Source organism: Euleptes europaea, chromosome 8 (genome assembly GCF_029931775.1).
Source record: "Euleptes europaea isolate rEulEur1 chromosome 8, rEulEur1.hap1, whole genome shotgun sequence".
Taxonomy (NCBI): domain Eukaryota; kingdom Metazoa; phylum Chordata; class Lepidosauria; order Squamata; family Sphaerodactylidae; genus Euleptes; species Euleptes europaea.
The window spans coordinates 1,854,774-1,870,934 of record NC_079319.1 but is presented as its reverse complement, the minus strand read 5'-3'; the positions used below and the strand labels follow the sequence as shown (position 1 = coordinate 1,870,934).

At 50.7% G+C, this 16,161-nt stretch overlaps 1 protein-coding gene across 1 annotated transcript; it reads right to left on the bottom strand.

Moving 5' to 3' along the window:
- Positions 1 to 2,550: 2,550 nt before the first annotated feature.
- LOC130481484 (ras-related protein Rab-19-like) lies at positions 2,551 to 12,047 on the bottom strand. Its single transcript, XM_056854140.1, has 4 exons — positions 11,858 to 12,047; positions 9,026 to 9,188; positions 7,203 to 7,322; positions 2,551 to 2,679 (listed from the first exon to the last, which is right to left on the bottom strand). Exons 1-4 carry the CDS (start codon positions 12,044 to 12,046, stop codon positions 2,555 to 2,557), a joined length of 597 nt encoding a protein of 198 aa, XP_056710118.1. The 5' UTR covers position 12,047; the 3' UTR covers positions 2,551 to 2,554.
- Between the last annotated feature and the right edge of the window lie 4,114 nt (positions 12,048 to 16,161).

The following is a 16,161-nucleotide window of genomic DNA, read 5'->3' as shown; positions in this document are numbered from 1 at the left end:
GAAAGTTCTTCCTAATGTCTAGACAGAAACTCTCTTGATTTAATTTCAACCCATTGGTTCTGGTCCGACCTTCTGGGGCAATAGAAAACAACTCAGCACCCTCCTCTCTATGACAGCCCTTCAAGTACTTGAAGATGGTTATCATATCACCTCTCAGTCTTCTCCTGCAATTGCAACTAATCTCCAGACAACAGAAATCAGTTCCCCTGTAGAAAATGGAGTCACATTCCTGATGAGGTCCCTCCATAACCCTGCTTTCCCTAGACTCCACCTGCCAAATCTCCAGGAATTTCCAAAACCAGATTTGGCAATCCTATAATCCCAGCCAGGAACGCAGAGGTCCTTCTGGAGGCAGGCAGAGAAAACTGGAGCCATGCAAAGAGCTCCTGGCCACCGCTCGCATTCTCTTGGCTAAAGATGAGTGCTGAAGTCAAGACAAACTTTGGCCCTACACCACTGCAGAATGCTTCACTCATCAGAAGGCCACGGGCTGCTACCCCTGCAAACTTACCACAAATTCATTATCTGTGCAGTGACAAAACGGATAAATAATAGCACCCATACAGCACTTTCAGTGTCCAGAGAACTTCACACAATCTGCTTCTTGCAATCCAGTCTTTCCTGGCCGTGGCTTCTCAACTGAGTGAATTTGTAGCAGAGGCAGGATTTGAACCAAGGACCTCCCAGATCACAATAGGGTTTCCAAACTCCATTTGAGTCCTGGAGAGCTCCTGGAATTACAAGTTATCTCCAGACGAGAGAGATCATTTCCCACGGAGAAAATGTCTGCTTTGGAGGGGGGCCTCTATGGCCCCCCAAAATCCCTCCCTCCACAGGCTCCACCCCCAAAGTCTCCAGGTGTTTCCCAACCCAGAGTTAGCGACCCTAGGGCACAACTTTCTCCAGCTACCCAGCATCTATGCCTTTGCCCTCCCACCCCTCCTGCCACTATCCCCCAGGGGTCTCAGTCACTCTGAATCCCAAGTGGATTCAGCCCACGGGTCAGGGCCTTCAGTTGGGTCTCAAGCACCAACACAGCCACACTTTCTGCCTCCCTGTGCATTAGGGTTGCCAACTGCCAGGTAGTAGCAGGAGATCTCCTGCTAATTCAACTGATCTCCAGCTGATAGAGATCAGATCACCTGGAGAAAAATGGCCGCTTTGGCAATTGGACTCTATGGCATTGAAGTCCCTCCCCAAACCCCGCCCTCTTTAGGCTCCACCCCCAAAATCTCCCACCAGTTGCGAAGAGGGACCTGGCAACCCTACTGTGCATGCCCACCAAGAGAGGCTCACGCACTCAGCAGCGGAGGAGATCCTTCCAGGGCTCTGCCCCTTCGCATTTCACACTACAGTACGCAGCTTGTGTTTTGTGCTGCTTCTCCTCAACCTAAAAAGCTGTATGATCTCCCACCTCCAAACCAGTAACAATCCAAACTTGTAGAACGGACTGTTTGCGATCATCTAGGTATGCATTATGGGGGAGAGAAATCGGCCATTAATTAAAATTAAATTTAAAAGGCAATGCTAAAGAGATGTTTATTCAAAACAATTCATGAGATGCCCATGAGAATATAACGGTATAAATCTTCAAACCAAACAAGCACATTTAAAACTGACGCATCTTCCCCTGAACAAAACATGTGATTACTCCTCCCATATTTTTCATACTGTTGAATCCTCAAATTCTGTCTGTGTCTGTCACACCCTTTGCCTCAGGGGGAGGCAGGGCATAAACATCTCCAAGCTTGGTCTCAAGGAATCAACAAAGATGACATCAAATCCCCAGCCTTCACAAACAAGATGCGTCAAGCACAGACATATTTTGATTCTGTGGAGGAGGGGCTGTGGCTCAGTGGTAGAGCATCTGCTTGGCATGCAAAAGATCCCAGGTTCAATCTCCGGTATCTCCTGTTAAAAAGAACCAGGCAGTAGAAATATAGAATCATAGAGTTGGAGATAATGTGAAGAACCTCTGCTGCCAGTCTGAGTAGACAATATTGACATTGGTGGACTGATTCAGTATAAGGCAGCTTCATGAGTTCCACTCTGAAGAATTAATAAGAAACCAGTGGACATTCTGCCGTCTTCCAGGCCTGACTCCATGAGTTAATCTGTGGAGGGCTGAGAACCAGCCCATTGAAGAGGACAAGCAAAGCCTTACATGAAGAGGAGGAAGTTTTGAGAGTTTGAAGCATATGGAAAAATTATCATGAGCAGGAACAAGACAAGAACTGAAGAGGGCGTGCACATCTCAACGCCCTCTTAAAACCCCAGAATCTCCTGTTCCCCAGAGACGGCACACAGGCAATACGTTTAGTCGGGCATCAGCTGATGGGTCAGCTTTGTGCAGGAGACATCCCACAGCTATCCAAATGGCAGTGCTCTCTTTGTAGCGGGAGTCTGAGTGGCCAGCAGAATGCGTGCCAAGCAGGAGCGCTGAAAGTTCGTCGAGACCCTCCAGAGAAGTCACAAGGAAGCTCTTATGTCCCCGTCAGACGGAAGCAGGAGGTTCCTTCCTTGCAGAAGGGTGGGGATTTGCCGGCCAACTCCCTCAGCACCCACACTGACTGTAGTAGCAATCTTCTCGCAGTGGGGTCTGGAGGCCGCTGCGCTGAAACTCCTTCTTGAGGAAGAGCTCCTGCACCACCTCCTGCAGGCACCGGTCCACATTCTCACCTGGAAGGGAAGTGGATGAAGCCTCAGTTAGCTATCGGAAGCAGCACAGCCAAGGCATGAGGAGACGAGGTGGGCTTCTGCAGCCTATATATGGTAGTTGCCATGTTCAGAAAAGAAGAAGAGTTGGTTTTTATATGCCGACTTTCTCTACCACTTAAGGAAGACTCAAACCGGCTTACAATCACCTTCCCCTCCCCACAACACACACCTTGTGAGGTCGGTGGGGCTGAGAAAGCTGTGACTAGCCCAAGGTCACCCAGCTGGCTTCGTGTGTAGGACTGGGGAAACAAATCCACCAGATTAGCATCCACCATTCATATGGAGGAGTGGGGAGTCAAACCCTGTTCTCCAGATCAGAGTCCACCGCTCCAAACCACCGCTCTTAACCACTACACCACGCTGGCCTAAACTAAATGGTCCTTCTTCGGATCACCTTGGCTGCCTGTGGCCACCTAATCTGCCTATCACGAGAAAGGCAAGACATCAGGAATGATATTTTCCTGTTAGTGTTTGATCATAAAATATTCCCAAAAACATTAAAGAGCTCTGCATTGCCATGACCAAGAAAATATTGTTCCTATTTGGGCATCTCCAGCTTGGCTTGCTGAGAAAGGAGAAATTAGGAGTCGATGAACAGCCGTTGCTAAACCAGAGCAGAGAGCTCAGATCCACAGTCCAGATCTCAGCTATCTAGCCATTCTGATTTAATAAATGTGCTTCAGTTGATTTTATTTTATTTTTTGCTTTCAAGTCACAACTGACTTATGGTGAAGTCCTTCCCCTCCCCAAGGTTTTTAGAGCAAGAAATGGTTGGGGTGGTTTGCCATTGGCCTCCTCTGTGTAGCAACCCTGGACTTCCTTGGTGTTCTCCCACCAAATACAAACCAGGGTCAACCCTGCTTAGCTTCCAAAATCCGACTTGATTGAGCTATCCAATCAGAGGAGCTCAGCTGATCTAGGATCATCATCTTAAAATTGATAGACTAAAGGTGCAGCAAACAAGCTTCAAAACTCAGAGCAGAGCTGTGCTAACCCGCCTTTGAGCAGTTTGCTTTCAACTGGCACGCCCAGCTCCATTCCTGTGCGGTTCTCCTTATCTGACAGTAACCTTGCTTTGAAAATCAAAATGGTTCTGAAATAAGACACAGGGGGCCAGCAGATATGGAGATGGGAATAAAGATCAGCCTTAACATCACCCTTGCCTACTCAAAGAGGGAGAGCTGGTGAATAAGAACTTCTGTGACCGCATACCTGAAAGGCAGGTGTCCCTGTCTGGAGAGGACAGACGTCCTCAAAGTTTGACATCAGGGTTAGAAAAATACCCAAGAATCAAGGTACTGACTTATAAAGTGAGACAGCTGAGGTTCCCGCCCCTGTGATGCTGCAGGGTTTCTTGCCTAGGGTGCCTTAGGTGCTGTGGAACACAGGCAGGAGAATGCTGCTGCAGTTGTCTTGTTTGTGGGCTTCCTAGAGTCGCCTGGTTGGCCACTGTGTGAACAGACTGCTAGACTGGATGGGCCCTGGTCTGATCCAACAGGGCTTTTCTTATGTTCTTATGGTCTTAGTCATGATGCATCCCTATTCTCCCCAGTATCAGAGGAGCATGCTTATTATATCAGGTACTGTGGCAGGACAATGCTGCTGCAGTCGTCTTGTTTGTGGGTTTCCTAGAGGCACCCGGTTGGGCCACTGTGTGAACAGATTGCTGGAAATGATGGACCTTGGTCTGATCCAACAGGGCTGTTCTTATGGTCTTAGTCATGATGCATCCCTATTCTCTCCAGTATCAGAGGAGCATGCCTATTATATCAGGTACTGTGGAATATAGGCAGGATGGTGTGGCTGCAGTCGTCTTGTTTGTAGGCTTCCTAGAGGCACCTGGTTGGCCACTGTGTGAACAGACTGCTTGACTTGATGGGCCTTGGTCTGATCCAGCAGGGCCTTTCTTATGTTCTTATGAGTAACAGTCCACCATACATGGCTCTAAGATTGCCGCATGCACATGCTTAGGATTTTGCTGGGTTGTAGCAGTAATGTGTGCTGCCTGCATGGGAAGGATTCTTAAACTTGGAGGTGGAGAAAGGTGTTCTGGTGTCACGGCCACTTGGCTAGGATTCAGCCAGTCACCACTGGCCCGGTCCCCACTTCTTAAGAGCCAGCGTGGTGTAGTGGTTAAGAGAGGTGCTTTGGAGTGGTGGACTCTGATCTGGAGAACCGGGTTTGATTCCCCACTCCTCCACATGAGTGGCGGAGGCTAATCTGGTGAACTGGATTTGTTTCCCCAGTCCTACACACGAAGCCAGCTGGGTGACCTTGGGCTAGTCACACCCTAACCCTTCCATTCGAAGTGGGTCATGTATTCCTTGGCAATATGATAGACATTCATCTATTGCCACATAAGATATCTTCCCGAAAGATAAAGCATTGGCGAAATGGGAGTTACACCGGGTCCCCATCTCGGGATTTAACCAGATTTCTTATCGTCCGGGATTCTGCAAAGCAGCTCCTGGTGAAGAAATTGCGCTTCTATACACGCAGGAGTGATTCGACTGCTGGACTGACAAACACAGCACCCGGATCAGGTCTCCTCCACTTGAGGAATTGAAAGACATTATGTGGCAGCCCTAGGTTTCTAGGCTGATTTTTTTCTATTTCCACCATTTCGGGACTTTACAGTATTGTGTTGAACATATGATAATTGTATTGCATTGTGATATTAACATTGTGTCCTTATAATTGTATGTTACATGTTGCATAGCAGCAAATTAGATTTTTGATGCAGCCATCAGTGCTTTCCTTTTCTTTCTCGACCAGTCATTCATTAGCATGAGTGTTTTTTTTTTAATTCTATGACCTTAAGCAGATGATGAGAGGGAGGGCACCTTGGCCATCTTCTGGGCATGGAGTAGGGGTCACTGGGGGTGTCAGGGGGGAGGCAGTTGTGATTGTCCTGCATTGTGCAGGGGGTTGGACTAGATGACCCTGGTGGTCCCTTCCAACTCTATGATTCTATAAAGGCTCTCCTGAGTGAAGCAGCCTGGTTTTTTTTTTGCTGTCAAGTCACAGCCGACTTATGGCAACCCCTGTAGGGCTTTCAAGGTAAGAGTCATTCAGAGGTGGTTTGCCATCGCCTGCCTCTGCGTCACGACCCTGGACTTCCTTGGTGGTCTCCCATCCAAGTACTAACCAGGGTAGACCTTAAGCAGATGAGAGGGAGGGCATCTTGGCAATCTTCTGGGCATGGTGTAGGGGTCTCTGGGGGTGTCGGGGGGGAGGTAGTTGTGAGTTTCCTGCAATGTGCAGGGGGTTGGACTAGATGACCCTGGGGTGCATTCCAACTCTGTGATTCTATGATTTTTCTTGTAGGCCCACTGTGGTGCGGCTCCACTTGCTCCCAGCCACCAGCAGGCCTCCAGAACTGCAGCCTCCATCTCTAGAATAGTCAATTAAAGGGCCAGTCCACACCCATTCAAGCGTGCTTGAAGCAGAGTCTGGTGAGCCACAATTGAGACACATTTCCAAGGATCCCAAAGACCAGTTCAACATGGAGACTAAGTGCAGTGAGGGAGGTTCATCTGCACAGCCTGGTCTCTGCCCTGCCCCTGGGCTGGGATGCGCAGCTGCAAAGCATCCTTCTTGGAAGGCGCCTGTAACAGAACAGGCTCTGTTCCCCTTCATTATTTGTTCTCGGAGACCTGCACGTTCCTTCCGCGGTCCGGGAAGCTGTTCCACGGGGCAACCCATTTCGCTGGGTGACCCCACCCTCCCTCTCCTTCCCTGTAAAACTGGCTTAATCACTCTTCGTGGTAGAGAGACCCGCCTTGGGCTCGGCTGCCAGGTGGGTAATTATAGTGATTCCCTGTCACAACCTCTGCAGTTTCATAGAAGGCCTGGTACAATGCGTAATATTTCTAGTGTGGGTCACCACAGCTCTGCAAGGCTGGAAATATTATTATTTATTTATTTAGAATCATAGAGTTGGAAGGGGCCATACAGGCCGTCTAGTCCAACCCCCTGCTTAATGCGGGATCAGCCTAGAGCATCCCTGGCAAGTGTTTGTCCAGCCGCTGCTTAAAGACTGCCAGTGAGGGGGAGCTCACCACCTCCCCAGGTAGCCGATTTCACTGTCAAACAACTCTTACTGTAAAATATTTTTTCCTAATATCCAGCCGGTACCTTTCTGCCCACACTTTAAACCCATTACTGAGAGTCCTATGATCCTCTGCAGCCAACAGGAACAGCTCCCTGCCTTCCTCTAAGTGACAGCCCTTCAGAAACTGAAAGAGAGCAATCCTGTCCCGCCTCACCCTCCTCCAGACTAAACATTCCCAACTCCCTCAGCCTTTCCTTGCAGGGCTTGTTCTCCAGGCCCCTGGTCATCCTGTTTGCTTAAATTATTCCCCACCTTTCTCTCCAACGGGGACCCAAAGTGGCTTACATCATCATCCTCTCCTCCATTTTATCTTCACAACAACCCGGTGTGAAACAGGCAAGCCAGGGGCCTTGGGCCCCGCCCAGCCTACCTGTCTTTGCCGACACTCTGAACCTCCCGGACGTGTTGTGCTCCGTGGCAAACCTCTCCGCCTTTTCCTCAGGGATGCGGCTCTCCAGGTCACTCTTGTTGCCCAGGAGGAAGATGTCAGCTAAGGGGGACAAGGAGGGAACAGAGAATGACGTGAGCAGGGGGGCAGGAGGGGGTAGTGGTTCGAAGCACAGAACAGAAGAAGAGTTAGCTTTTATACCCCGATTTTCTCTACCTTTTAAGGAGAATCAAACCGGCTTACAATCTCCTTCAATTCCTATCCCCCCAGCAGACACCCTGTGAGGTAGGTGGGGCTGAGAGAGTTTGGAGAGAACTGTGACTAGCCCAAGGTCACCCATCTGGCTTCATGTGGAGGAGTGGGGAAACCCACCTGGTTCACCAGATTAGAGTCCAACATTCATGTGGAGGAGCAGGGAATCAAACCCGGTTCTCCAGATTAGAGTACCACCACTCTTAACCACTACACCATGCTGGCTGTCGAGAAGAAGAAGAGTTGGTTTTTATGTGCCGACTTTCTCTACCACTTAAGGAAGAATCAAACCAGCTTACAATCACCTCCCCTTCCCCTACCCACAACAGATACCCTGTGAGGTAGGTGGGGCTGAGAGAGCTGTGACTAGCCCAAGGTCACCCATCTGGCTTCATGTGGAGAAGTGGGGAAACCAACCCGGTTCGCCAGATTAGAGTCCACAGCTCTTAACCACTACACCACACACATCAAGCTGCCTGATGCTGGACCCTCAGTCCATCAAGGTCAGTATTGTCTACTCAGACTGGCAGCGGCTCTCCAGGGTGTCAGGCTGAGGTCTTTCCCATCACCTACTGCCTGATCCTTTTCGCTGGCAATGCCAGGGATTGAACCTGAGACCTTCTGCATGCCAAATCGAGGTGCTTCCACTGAGCCATGCCCCCTCCCCAGAAGTTCTGTTGGGATAGGAGGAGACTTCTGTGTAGTCAGCAGGAAATGAGATGTTCACTGCATCCCCCCCAAAAAAGGGGGGATCCAGGTGCTGTTGCAGAATTCAGGTCCTGAGACCAGCACCAGCTTACAGAGCACCAGGGGTGGTCTGTACAGGCAGGTGTCTAGTCATCAGGATTGGGGAATTTCCAAACTTAGAGGCGATGCTTCCAAAGGGCTGGAGCCCCTGTTCATGGGTCCTTGCTAATGTTCCCCCATACCGCCTATTTACTTTTCTCTGTCCCAGGAATCCCTATTCTGCCTGCCCCATCTCTCACCTCCAGCCGCAACATCGCTGCTTGGCCTCTTGGAGCGGTGGAGTCTGATCTGGAGAAGTGGGTTCGAGTCCCCCACTCCTCCTCCACATGAGCCGCAGAGGCTAATCTGGTGAACCGGGTTGGTTTCCCCACTCCTACACATGAGGCCTTCTGGGTGACCTTGGGCAATTCACACTCTCTCAGCCCCACCTACCTCACAGGGTATCTGTTGTGGGGAGGGGGAGGGAAGGTGATTGTACGCCGGTTTGACTCTCCCTTAAGTGGCAGAGAAAGTCAGCCTATAAAAACCAACTCTTCTTCTTCTCTTGGAGTCCTGTTGCTTGGGAGCAAAACTTGGATCCGGTATAAATATTTTAAATAAATAAAATTTGTAAGTGGAGGGGGGAGGTTGGAATCCCACACACTGGGTTTAAAATTCATCAGCTCAACGACATCGTTAGCTCACGCATTGGCTGCCCCCCCCTTTTCATTTAGCTTGAGCAGACAGACATGGCAGAGGCGAAGAGCAGGGAAAGTTTTGCCTGCTCTTTTAGGCAGCAACTCCCCCTCCTGGTTTGCCCTTCCTACCGTCCATGCAGTACTGCCTAGCCACAAACAGCCAGTGGGAGAGGCTGTCGAAGGAGGGGGGGCTCTGGAGGCTGTAGGTCAGGAGCGCAGCGTCCGTGTCCCGGTAATAGCAGCTGCTCAGCGACAGGAACCGTTCCTCTCCAGCTGTGTCCCACAGGGAGATCTAAATGCACAGAAGACAAAAGCAGTACGGATGGAGGTCTGGGCAGGGGAACTCACCGCCACATGACATGTGCCAATCAATTATTAACTCTGACACTGCTGGAGGATTCTCTGTTGCCAGAGAATGACCGAAAATGGTCTGTGCTGGAAACAGGAAGAGGCAGCATCTCACTTGGAGCCCTGCAAAGCAGACAGAGACACAGAGGCAGGCATTATAGAATCATAGAGATGAAAGGGTCCATAGAGGCCATCTAGTCCAACCCCCTGCTCAATGCAGGATCAGCCTAGCATCCCTGACAAGTGCTTGTCCAGATGCTGCTTAAAGACTGCCAGTGAGGGCGAGCTCACCACCTCCCTAGGCAGCCCATTCCACTGTTGTACAACTATTGATGTAAAAAAAAAATCCTAATATCCAGCTGGTACCTTTCCACCCTCAGTTTATAACTTGAGCACCCCTATGGTTGAGGAATATTATGGACAATCCTGGGGGGAAATGTCAGAAATATTGAGTGAGAAAAGTGCCTTCAAATCACAGCCAACTCACGGCGACCCCAGCAAGGGGCTTTCAAAGGCAAGTGAGAAGCAGAGGAGGTTTGCCATCGCCTTCCTCTGCAGAGCCTTCCTTGGTGGTCTCCCATCCAAGTGCTGACTCTGCTTAGCTTCCAAGATATGGCGAGATCAGGCTATACCATGCTGCCTTCCCTCCCAAAAGAAATCTTAACTGACTGGTCGAGATCCCTGCAGGGAAGGCTGATGCACCCAGCCGGTTTAACTGCATCTATTCAAACTGCACAAAAACACCATCTTTGGGTCCCATGGGTGCTACCAGGCAAAGAAGCAGGACATGAGGAAGGAATCCAGCCTGCAGAGACCCTGTGTTAGAGCCCTCAGAGGCCACAGTGAAGACTGGAATGCATTCCCTACTCAGCAACTTCCACAGGGTGCCCGTCTGCCTCTCCAAACTTGCTTGCCTAAACCTGACCCAGGGTAACCTGACTTGGCCCTTTGCTGGGCACTGTTTGACTGGAGCTCAATTCAAGGTCAGCCCCAGCCAGAATCAGATTGCAACCCTTGGGCTTGGCTCCAGAATTTTACTTCCTTGATTAACACGTTCATATCCTGTCCTTCTCCATGGCTTGAGGCTTACAAGTTCACAGTAACACCCCAACCCCTCCTCTTAAAATGCCTGCAACTTACACTGCATTAAAAGATGTAGAGAAGCTGGAACGTGTCCAGAGGAAGGCAACAAAGATGGTGAGGGGTCTGGAGACCAAGCCCTATGAGGAAAGGTTGAAGGAGCTGGGTATGTTTAGCCTGAAGAGAAGACTGAGAGGTGATATGATAACCATCTTCAAGTACTTGAAGGGCTGTCATAGAGAGGAGAGTGCTGAGTTGTTTTCTGTTGCCCCAGAAGGTCAGACCAGAACCAACAGGTTGAAATTAAATCAAAAGAGTTTCCGTCTAGACATTAGGAAGAATTTTCTAACAGAGCGGTTCCTCAGTGGAACAGGCTTCCTCGGGAGGTGGTAAGCTCTCCTTCCCTGGAGGTTTTTCAGCAGAAGTTAGATGGCCATCTGTCAGCAATGCTGATTCTATCCCCTTAAGCAGATCGTGAGAGGGAGGGCATCTTGGCCATCTTCTGGGCATGGAGTAGGGGTCACTGGGTTTGTGGTGGGGAGGTAGTTGTGAATTTCCTGCATTGTGCAGGGGGTTGGACTAGATGACCCTGGCGGTCCCTTCCAACTCTATGATTCTATAAAAAAGCTCTCCTGAGTGAAGCAGCCTGATTTTTTCTTTTTTTTTATTTTTCTGTCAAGTCACAGCCGACTTATGGCAACCCCTGTAGGGCTTTCAAGGTAAGAGTCATTCAGAGGTGGTTTGCCATCGCCTGTCTCTGCGTCACAACCCTGGACTTCCTTGGTGGTCTACCATCCAAGTACTAACCAGGGTAGACCCTGCTTCGCTTTGGAGATCTCACGAGGTCATGCTAGCCTAGGCCATCCAGGGCAGGCCAATAGTATTACTTGCAGTATTGGGTGGAAAGTGCCATCAAGTCGCAGCCAACCTATGGCGACCCCTTATGGCGTTCAATCAAGAAATGTTCAAGGGTGATTTGCCATTGCCTGCCTCTGCATCGCGACCCTGGACTTCCTCTGTGGTCTCCCATCCAAGGTCTAGCCAGGGCTGACCCTGCTTAGATCTGATGAGATCAGGCTAGCCTGAGCCACCCAGGTCAGGGAAATAGCCCCAAAGCACGTCCAAAAGAGTTTCCAAGGGAGTGCACCCTCACCTCCTGTTCCATAACGTAGGAGCACAAGCGTTGGCAATTCCAGGAAGGCCACCCTTTCTGAGGGAACACCCTGAAGGTGGCAAACTGAAGGCTGGAGCTGGTGCCCAAGGAAAGCACAAACTGGCTCACACAAAGGGCGATGTAGCCGAGCCCTCTCTCTGTCATCTAACCTCTTTTCAGGAAGAGAGCCAGTGTGCGTAGTAGTTGGACTTGGAGACCCAGGTTCAAATCTCTTCTCAACCATAAAACTTGCTGGGGTCCCTGGGCCAGATCCTAGTCTGGTACGCCAGTCACTATGCAACACTGGAAAATTATCTCAGTACCACATACACTGTTTCCCTCTGGAAGCAGAGTTTCCCCGGTGTTTCCACAGAGCCTACCTGGACCTGGAGGTTGCTGCGGTTGTGTTTCAGCGGCAGGGTCTTCTCACACATGCCCATGTGCTGGCCGAGGGTATGCGCCCCCTCCAAGAAATGCCCCGTTCTGATGCGATGGAAAAGTGTGGTCTTCCCTACCCCAAAGTCTCCCAGAAAGATCAGCTTGAATTTCCAGTGGGAGGGAGAGGCCATTGCCAAGCTCTCTGGGTCGGGCACAGGACTCCTAGTGGCAGGGTGCCACGTTCCAGGTGGGCACAGAATCCATTGCTCCCGATTTCGGGGAGATGGGATAAGGATCTCTCCAAGCAGTGCAGGCTGGTGGTTCTTGCAAGGACTTAACTAGAGCAAAAGAGAAAGCAGGGATTGAAGCCAGCTGGGCCAGGGCAGGACGCAGGGGGACCCAAACCCATTTTTGCCATGACAGCTCATCAAGGACGCCACTTTGGGGAGAAACAAAAGGGCCACGTGCTCCTTCCCTACACTGTTCACCCACAAAGAATAAAAGAAAAAGAAGAAGAGTTGGTTTTTATATGCTGACTTTCTCTTCCACTTAAGGAAGAATCAAACCGGCTTACAATCACCTTCCAAGTGAGTGTTGCTAAATTATATTTAGAAATGTAGAAGTACACATCCAAAGAGTGTAGTTACAATAACTCCTTCTGGACAGGGCTGGCATAACATTCAGAGTGTGCACCTAATTATCAACCAAAAGTTGTTTTATTTAGGTCTTGTTTCACCCAACCTTTTGGGTTTTATATCTCCCCCCGCCCCGCAAAGAGGCATACTTTGTGCTTGCCTCCCCCCCGCCCAACCCTGTACCAACCACACACACACACGTGGACTCCATTTCCCTAAGGCCCGCAACAATAGCCGAGCCCTCCTTCCCCACTGCTGAAAGGGTTCGTTCCCTGGTTGGCTCATGAATAACCCTGGATGCATTTGTCCATCGGGGCCACTCTGACTCAAAACCACCCCCAGCCCCACAAGCTTTTTAAAAATTGGAAGCCCTCACAGCTTCAGGTTCTTTCATTTTGGAAAGTGGTTTGGCATTCCGCCGTCCTGGTCCCAGCATCTGGCAGGGCCCAGGTAATTTGCAGACGGCTGCCACCTTGTGCACCTCTAGTTTTTATAACTCTTCCTCCTGCAATGCATCTGAGATACTTCACCAGCTACAAGGACCCTGGGCATTTTTTGGCCTTTAGCATCAGACCAGCCTCCCTTATCATAAGTAGGGCAACGGACAGGAGTTTCAGGCGATCGGCCCAGCTCTGCCCAATGATGCCCACGCCACCTGGCCTCTGGTGGATTTGAACACATGAACATGTGAAGCTGCCTTAAACTGAATCAGACCTTTGGTCCATCAAAGTCAGTATTGTCTATGCAGACCGGCAGCGGCTCTCCGGGGTCTCAGGCAGAGGTCTTTCACATCACCTACTCACCTAATCCCTTTAACTGGAGATGCCAGGGATTGAACCTTCTGCATGCCAACTGGGGATGCTCTACCACTGAGCTACGGCCCTTCCCCTGGTACCGGTGGTCTGGCTTGGAACCATCCTGGACAGAAGTTGACCCAGCTTTTGAAAGCTCTGTCAGAGGAAATTGGCAGAGCCCCCACCTCCATCACCCAGCTCTTTGCCTGCCCTTCCTGGTGGAACATGGCAGAGATCTGGAAACTGCTACCGTGCTCATATAAGAATCCCAAGCCTCTGTAATAACACCGTGAACTCTCATCCAGGGGTCTCCTGCCTTCCAATCCGCTACAAATTTATTGGATGGACTGAGCCTGTGGACCCCCACCCCAGTCCCCCACCAGAGAGGAGGGTCTAAGAGCTGGTCCTCCATAAGGGAGAACAGGCTGCCTCTTGACTCAACAGCACCCCCTCTTGGCAACTCAAGCAGCAGCTGAACAGAAGCCTGAAAAGGATTCCCTCCGTTTGGAGGGCTAGAATTAGGTATCCCAGCTCCACCCTGGCTCTTCATCTCCTTTGGATTCTGCATTCCCAGGAGAATCCAGTTTTTAGGCCCAAACATGTTTGTTTAGCAGCTAAACAAAGCAGGGTTTGTTGGCCAAGGCACCCAACTCCACTACCTTGCCCCTGAGCGGGTCTGTCCTCGTGCCGATGGAAGTCAGTCACCCATTAGGCAAAAGGTTTCCTCCTCCGCAAGGCCCAGCGCTCTCGGTGTCCTGGTGGTCACATGAAAGTCATGCTCCTGCTGGGCACACAGAAAGGGCGGGGGCAGAAATTCCCATCTGGTCTCCCTTGGGAGCATCTGGAGAGGCAGCAGCCAGTTCCTGGCTAGGGCAGCTCTGGACACCCTTCCGTGATCCAACCCCCTCTGCTGTTTCTGAGAGCCGATGGCAAGAAGCGGGAGAGTCCTCAAAGACTCCACCCCAAGGTCGCTGCTGCCAACTTGGGTATTTGTTGGTTTTTCAGAGAGGGGGGGGGTTGTGATAAGATTTACAGCCTTGCTCTGTCTTGAAGAATCATTTCCTTGTCTGGTTTTTGAGCTCCTAAAGGCGGAGTGTGTGTGCTGGGAAAAGCAGGAGTCCAAAGTACTAACAAGGGCCCCTGAAGGTGGCTGAGTGGTGGGAAAAGGCCAAGATGGGGCTGCAGAGCGGGGGGGGGGGGAAGAAACCTCAAGTGCTAGGTCAACAACCACAGGGTGGCTTTGCATGCAATGATTTCTCACTTGGGCATAGCTTCCATGTGGGGAATTGGAGCGTGAACCGTGAGTATACTGTTATGCTTGAGCTCATCTTAAGTTAACACACTTATGTTAACTTATGGGGAGGGGCCGTGGCTCAGTGGTAGAGCATCTGCTTGGCATGCAGAAGGTCCCAGGTTCAATCCCCAGCATCTCCAGTTAAAAGGACTAGGCAAGCAGGTGATGTGAAAGACCTCTGCCTGAGACCCTGGAGAGCCGCTGCCAGTCTGAGTAGACAATATTGACTTTGATGGACCAAGGGTCTGATTCCGTATAAGGTAGCTTCATGTGTTCATACCAACTTCTGACCTGGCAAAGCTGGTTGCACATGAAGTACTAAACCCCTAACACCGTATAGCTCAACCTAGGCCTTCCCAACTTGTAACCCACCACACTGTGTGTGTGATATCCCATCGGGTTAAAATTAAATCAGAAGAGTTTCCATCTAGACATTAGGAAGAATTTTCTAACAGAGCGGTTCCTCAGTGGAACAGGCTTCCTCGGGAGGTGGTGATCTCTCCTTCCCTGGAGGTTTTTAAGTAGAGGCTAGATGGCCATCTGTCAGCAATGCTGATTTTATGAACTTATGCAGTTCATGGGAGGGGGGCATCTTGGCCATCTTCTGGGCACTGGGTGTGTGGGGGGGAGGTAGTTGCGAATTTCCTGCATTGTGCAGGGGGTTGGACTAGATGACCCTGGTGGTTCCTTCCAACTCTATGATTCTATGGTTGAGCAGCCCACAAGCCCCAGCAGAGAAAGAACTCTTGAGCATCTTCCAGACAAGCCTACTGTGGGACCGTGCCCAGTTTATTTTGATATTAACATGGAAGCCCAGTATCTGCTTTCTTCCTGGCCCTGACCTCCAACTCCAACACACTCATCTCAAGAAGGTCATTCAGATCCCACCTGGAGGGAAGAAGCTGCAGCAAATCGGCCAGGTGCATCCAACTCACTGGAAAGAGGCCCAGAATCCTTTGCTGCAAATGGCTTTTGATGCACCCACAGAAAAGCGGACAGCCACCTGCACGCCTTGTGCCACTAACCTAGGGAGGGGACTCGGCACACATTCCTACCTTCTGACAGTCTGCCAGGACCCTACAGACGCTCCGCCCCAACTGCACCCTACAGTGCCTGGGCGATTCGGTGGTAGCCCCTCCCCTCCTGGTGCCATGGTGACACCCGTAACTGCCTTCCTCCCATTTTCTCTGCCCTGGAATAAAACCCAACAGAGGACCCCTTTCTGGATCCACCTGCATCTTGGGGTGCCTTACAGTGTGCCCTTTCTCCTGTTGCGCCTTTCTCAGATTCCAAGTTCCGAAAGGAGTGCTATTTAGCCCAAACTCCTGGTTGCTGGAACAAAAAAACAGAATTCACTGGGGCTGGCAGAAGACTGCAGAACTTTCGCCATGCAACCGGCAAGACCCGTCCCTTAAGCAGGAGGAGAGAGGCAGCTTCACATAACCCCAAGGTGCGCTGATGTGCCAATGCAATACCCCAGCATGCCTTGCAGCATCACAGAGGGTGCCAAACACTATCCTGAAGATGCGTCACAGTGCTCTGGCAATCCTGCAAAGGCTTCTAGGAGACCCACTTCTTGAAGG